Source organism: Dipodomys ordii, unplaced genomic scaffold, assembly GCF_000151885.1.
Source record: "Dipodomys ordii isolate 6190 unplaced genomic scaffold, Dord_2.0 Scaffold129, whole genome shotgun sequence".
In the NCBI taxonomy this organism is placed as follows: domain Eukaryota; kingdom Metazoa; phylum Chordata; class Mammalia; order Rodentia; family Heteromyidae; genus Dipodomys; species Dipodomys ordii.
The window spans coordinates 1,286,661-1,292,901 of NW_012267345.1; the positions used below are offsets into that span (position 1 = coordinate 1,286,661).

The window sequence follows — 6,241 nt, forward strand, 5'->3', positions numbered from 1 at the left end:
AGCCCAGTGCTCTCCAGCCCTGGCTGCGGGCTTCTGCACACCGCACCTGAGCTGACAGCCCCTTTCCTGCCGCCATGTGGAGATTCTTACCTTTCACTTCCCTGTCTTCTGTTTGTGATGCTCGTTTGGGTAATGCAGGAGAGTGAGGACGCAAGCCAAAGAGGGAGGGCCAGAGACTGACGGTGAGGGTGAGAGGAAGAGGGAGAGGCAGAGAGCACGGGAGGGGCCGGCGGGGAGGGAAGGAGAGTTGGCCCTAGGGGCTGACCGCAGACTGCAGGCTGCGCGGGCGGCGGCAGCCCTTGCCCTGCATGAGGAGGGTCAGCTCCTGTGAACGTTTTCCTGATGGTCATTCTGTGTCTTGGGCACCGCTACACCTTGAGACTCTCTCTGCAGATGGCGCCCCCGTCTCTGCCCTCTCACAAAAGCCACCTCTGGCCCTGGGTTGAGAATGTGGGGTCGAGTGTGCGCATTCTGTGCAGAGCCTGGAGGTAGGTTGGGGCTCGTGTCCCGGGCTGGACGCTTCGCTCGCTCTGCCCTCTGGGGCTCTGGGGCTCTACCCGCGTTCCTCATGGGTTGGGGGGAGGCAGAGCGCATTCCTGGCCCTGAGGGGCGGCTGCAGCCGTTCCCTGCGAGCACAGACCCGAATCTCGTGCTGCTGCCTGGCTGGGCGTCCTGCATTTCCCCCATCCCTTTCTGTTCTGTCTCCTTCCTGCCTGCCGGCATTGGCCCTGTCCTCCTCCTCCTCCTCCTCTTCCTCTCTTCCTCTCCTTGATGACCACCTGGAAGTCACAGCCTGGACGGCCTCTGCCTTCCTGGTGGTTTTTCCCTTCTTCTCTTTCCACTTGGGAGCTCATCCATGTGCAGATGGCAGTCACAAGCCTAATGGTCCCTCTGCGGGGCTCTCAGCCAGGGCCGGCTGAACACTCTGTCCCTGAGCTCCATCGCCCTGGGGACACCGCCTGTCCCCTGGCACTGGTGGGTAGAGGAGCCCCTGCTGCTGCTCCTCGGAGAGCTTCCCTTCCCAGGCCCGGCCCGCCGGAGTCTCTGAGGCCTGAGCCTCAGGCAGCCTCCCTGGGACTGAGTCAGGGACCTTGCTCCAGCCTGCAGGGAGGTGTGGGCTGGCGGCCCCAGGGCCAGAGGCCTCTGCGGACCCTGTGCAGAGGGACCTCGAGGTCTGCACAGAGGAGGAGCAGCTTGGACGCCCCACTTGTATGTGTACTGAAAAGGACCCTGGTGGGCCAAGCAATGACCTCAGGCCGCTGCCTTTCCCAACAGGAAGGAGCTGACCACGGAAAGCCCACTGTGGGTCGGTGCCTGGTGGGTTGGCTTCCTTGGTGCTGGGATGGTGGCTTTCCTCATTGCCATCCCAATCCTCGGCTACCCTCGGCAGCTGCCAGGTAGGCCCCTGCTCCAGCCCGGACGTACCCTCTAGGACACAGGACATGCCCTTTGCCCTGCCCCCTTCCTTCTGGCCACTCCTACCAGTGAGGTAGGGGACAGAGTCTTTGCTACTGGGAGGAAAGACTCTGGAGTGGACAGGGCAGAGGTGACCGTCCCCCTGCCGCTGTCCTCACCCCATGACGCCTGCTGCCCCCCTCCCCAGGCAGCCCTCCCCCCTCCCAAGGGTCCTGTGTGGGCCTCTCCCTCACTGCAGCCGTCCCCCGTGTCCCTCCATCTCGGGCCACAGACCGTGTGTGTATCAGATGCCACATCCAGCCCTGCTGGGAGAGCAGAGGGGCGGGGCTAGTGGGAGGCCGGCCTCACAGGGCCTTGGCCTTCTGGGAACCCGCCCGTTCTCTCCTAGGCTCCCAGCGCTACCTGGTTGTGAGAGCAGCCGAGACGCACCGGCTGAAAGACCACGGCCACAAGTCAGCGAGCAACCCTGCCTTCGGGAAGACTGCCAGAGACCTGCCCCTGTAAGGACACACTGGGCATGGGGCACAGGCCCACCACGGCCTCGTAGACCACAGCCCGGGGACCTCTTCCCTGACCGCTGACCCCTAAACGTGGGGAGAGCAGCAGAGTCCCTCCCCAAGGCTGCAGCCATGGCGGGTTGTTGGCGGGTCTCAGCCGTCCCCAGAGGCTCCTGAGCCTCAAATGAAACTCTTCCTACCAGCAGCAGCGCCTCCCCCCCCCCCGCTCAGGCCAAGGGCGCAGACCCTCCCCAAGGGAGCTGTGGGCTTTGGCAGTCGGCGTCCTGGGTTCCGGAACCCTTTTCAGGCCCTCCTCACGCTGCCATTTGGAGGGCTGTGGTGATGGGTGCCCATCCCTCCTCAGTGCGGGGAGAGGAGCGACCAAGAGCCGCTGGGAGGGGCGGAGTCGCAGTGCTGAGCTTGGGGCTAACAGTTTCACTGAGGGCTTTGCCCTTCCCCTCCCCCAGGGGAGTCAGCCATGCTGGCCGGGACTCCTGTCTGCCAGGCTGGCTGGCCTGGACCCAGAGCTCAGGGTGGCCCAGTACAGCCTGGTGTGGGCCTTGTTTCGGGGAGAGCCCAGGCACCCTCGGCTCGCGTGCACAGAGCACAGTGGATCTCCTAAACTGGCTACTGCTTAGCAAATTCTGGGCCCCGTTTCCACACCCATGCCCATTAAAGCCCCAGACAAGTGGTCTGCAGCTCAGGCGGGAGAGCAGGGCTGTGCAGCCAGGCAGCACAAGCTAAGCAGGTCTGGGCACCAGGGTGGGCACCACCTGGGGAAGGACCCACCCCGTGCCAGCACCCGCTCGTGGTTTCCTCTTCGTTCTCTTCTTTGTTGGGGAGGGAGGGTGACTCAATGGTAGAAAGGCTGCCTTGCCAGGATCAGCCCTGAATTCAAATCCCAGGAGGATAGAAAAAAAAAAAAGCACTGCAACCCAAAGTTAGAGTCCGGCCAGGATCCGCTGGAGCTCTACGAGCACTGTTGGCTTGGTTGGACCGCCCATGACCTCGCCAGGGTGTGAAGGTCAGGCCGCCGGTAGCCATCCTTCCACATAAGCATGGCCCATGCCTGCTGGCTGTGCCCGCTGGCCGGGACCACGCCAGAGCTGCTCGCACTGTGCCTCACGCGCCTCCTTCCTCGTGGGCCTTAGTTTTGTCCTTTGCTCTCAAGATGTAGAGCGTGCCAGTGAGTACCTTGAAAGGCACACAGCTTTCTGCCCGCCGAGGTGATGGGGAGGGGGGAGAGGCCGCTGTCCACCGCCAAGAGGAGGAGTGGCAAGTTTGGCAGAGCCAGGGCCGGGCTTGGAAAGCAGAAACACACACCAGCACCCCTGCCTCTGCTTCCAAGACCTGCCCGCCAGCACCCCTGCCTCTGGACGCACAGAAGAGCCACCTGGTACAGCACCAGGCTTGGGAGAAGCCGATTCAGGCTCCCCTGGATTAGATTTACAACTTGGGGCTTAATCTCCAGACCAGGGCCCTGTCCCTGAGCTCTTTTGCTAAAGGAGAGCACTCTACCACTTTTAGCCACAGTGCCACTTCCAGTTTTCTGATGGTTCATTGGAGATAAAGGTCTCACAGACTTTTCCTACCTGGGCTGGCTTTGAACCACAATCCTCCGATCTCAGACTCCTGAGTAGCTAGGGTTACAGGCCTGAGCCACCAGTGCCTAGCTTGTAAGGTTCTTATCTCCAGTGAACCATCAGAAAACCAGAAGCGGCACTGTGGCTCAAAGTGTAGAGCGCTCGCCTTGCACAGAAAAGCTCAAGGAGGCCAGGCCCTGGTTCAAGCCCCAGGACTCAAAAGGAGAGGCAGTAGCCTTATGAGGTTTGTTGGGGGTTTTTTCCACACTGAGGACCTGCCCAACTCTTTCCACTCTCTATTCCCCCTTTTAGCTCCATCTGGCTCCTCCTGAGGAACCCCACGTTTGTCCTGCTCTGCCTGGCTGGCGCCACGGAGGCCACGCTCATTGCCGGCATGTCCACGTTCGGCCCCAAGTTCCTGGAGGCCCAGTTCAGCCTGAGCGCCTCCCAGGCTGCCACCTTGTTCGGTGAGAAGACTTGAGTCTTGGGGGGCACTGCAGGGAGGACCACAAATGACCAATTTGTCCCGGCCACCTTTCCCACAGTGTTATAGATGGGTTTTGGGGTCTGGCTGTCCCCAGGCGCTGGGCAGCTGGTCTCCCGAGGCTTCCCTGGTTGCCCCTCAGGGTTGGGCGGAGTCCGGCAAAGCCTGGGCTCCCTCCAGCCGTGCCGCTGTCCTTGATCTCTGGACCTCCTCCCCCTGGGCCTTGGGTGGAGGCCCTTGCAGGGCTGTGCTGAGTGCTCAGGGCTGACCACTGCCCGTGGAGGCCACGGGCCTCAGTGACCCCGACACTGACAAGCCCTCCCTCCCCAGGGTACTTAGTGGTGCCGGCCGGAGGCGGCGGCACGCTCCTGGGCGGCTTCCTGGTGAACAGGTTCAAGCTCCGTGGGCCCGGGATCATTCGCTTCTGCCTGCTCTGCACCCTGACCAGCCTGCTTGCCTTCTTCATCTTCCTCACGCACTGCGAGAACGTGCCCATGGCCGGCGTGACGGCCGGCTACAGCGGCAGGTAAGTGCGGCAGGCCCTGTGGGAGTTCTGGTCGCGGTGGCTGCACAGGGGCAGGGAAGACCCCGAGGGGGTCTGCGCACCGCTGACTCCAAGCCCTTCCGAAGCTCCCTGCCCGGCCTGCTCTGCCACGGGAGCCACAGCCCTGCCTGGTCTCAGTCTTCTCTATGAGAGGGAGGCAGAGCCCAGCACATAGGGTCCTAGGCTGAGGTGGACATGACAAGGCGTGTGTGTGTGTGTGTGTGTGTGTGTGTGTGTGTGTGTGTGTGTGTGTGTGTGCGCGCGCGCGCACGCGTGCCTGCGTGTGCGTGTGTGTGCAATGGGATATGCGAGCACCCATGGGGAAGGTCAGATGTGTGCCTGGCCTGGCCCTGGGGACACCTGTGCCCACACTCTGGGGAGCGTGGAGCTGCCTGGAAGCCTTGACTGGCAGCAGGGAGGGCAGAGAGTGGCCTGGGTGTTCCGGTACTGCTGTGGGTGAAGCTGGTCCACGCTGGGTGGGTGCAGGGGGCAGAGTCGGGTAGTAGATGGGACGATGGGTGTGATGGTGGCACAGCATGCTCTGCTTGGAGGAAGGAGGTGTGATAGCCAGTGGCTGCTGGCACGCACACACGCACGCATGTGCGTGCACACACGCACACACACACACATACATACATGCAGGCAGTGGCTGCAGCACACAGGCTGGCCTGTGCTGGGAACGGGGCCGGATTGCAGGTGACAGAAGCTGACGCTCCTGATGGTGCCTTCAGGCAATGCACATGCATTTCCACAGACCCAAAACAGAAACAAACCAAGGGAGAGGGGGGGGGGCACGCGAGCCGCCCTGGCTGCCCTCAGAAGTAGAGCACTGGTGGGCCTCTCGAGTTGTGGGCACAGGCTTGGCGCATCTGCAGACCCCAAACGTCGCTGGGTGGGGATGAGGCCCGGGCCGCCCTGGGTCCCCGGCCCCGGCCTCACGTCCGGCCTCCCGTCCCCCTGCAGCCTGTGGCAGGAGGGCCACCTGAACCTGACGGCCAGATGCAACGTGGCCTGTGGCTGCCAGCCGGAGCACTACGCCCCCGTGTGTGGCTCGGATGGCCTTGCCTACTACTCCCCCTGCCACGCGGGCTGCGCCAGGGCCGACAGCACTGGCCCCGGAGGCCTGAAGGTGAGTGTGGCCCCCGCCCCGGGCCCTGCCCAGCTGGGACCGGGAAGCCGGGCCTTCTGTGTGTGATCAGCGCTGTTGTTGGGCTCCCCAGGTGTACCGAGACTGTAGCTGTGTCCCTTCGAATGTTTCCTCTGGCTTTGGCCATGCCACCACAGGGAAATGCACCTCAGCCTGTCAGAGGAAGCCCCTCTTCCTGGTTCTGGTGTTCGTTGTAATTATCTTTACATTCCTCAGCAGCATTCCTGCACTGACTGCCACGCTACGGTAAGCACTTTCTCCCGCAGCACCGGCAGGTGGCGCTCTGCAGGCCCCGGGCAGCAGAGAACTGACTGGCGTCCGGTGGGGTGCCGGCCACCTGGGGAGGAGGCTTGGCCAAGACGCGGGTGACGGGGTGTCTTGGCGTGCAGCCACACGCCCACCGGTGCCCACGCTGCTGTGTGTTTCCTTGCAGGTGTGTCTGTGATCGGCAGCGGTCCTTTGCCCTGGGGATCCAGTGGGTCGTAGTGAGGACGCTAGGTACTGTGCTGTGGGAGGGAGCGTGTGCACGCCTGTGGCTGTGCGGTGGGAGGGAGCGTGTGCACGCCTGTG

General features: G+C 63.1%; 1 protein-coding gene across 1 annotated transcript in view; it reads left to right on the forward strand.

Moving 5' to 3' along the window:
- Positions 1-6,241, forward strand: part of Slco4a1 (solute carrier organic anion transporter family, member 4A1) — a 10,650-nt gene that overhangs the window by 1,740 nt on the left and 2,669 nt on the right. The window contains exons 3-9 of the mRNA XM_013030336.1: positions 1,276-1,397; positions 1,805-1,916; positions 3,809-3,963; positions 4,311-4,506; positions 5,488-5,653; positions 5,745-5,917; positions 6,105-6,169. Coding sequence (XP_012885790.1) covers positions 1,276-1,397; positions 1,805-1,916; positions 3,809-3,963; positions 4,311-4,506; positions 5,488-5,653; positions 5,745-5,917; positions 6,105-6,169 — 989 coding nt within the window. The remainder of the gene's footprint in view (positions 1-1,275; positions 1,398-1,804; positions 1,917-3,808; positions 3,964-4,310; positions 4,507-5,487; positions 5,654-5,744; positions 5,918-6,104; positions 6,170-6,241) is intronic.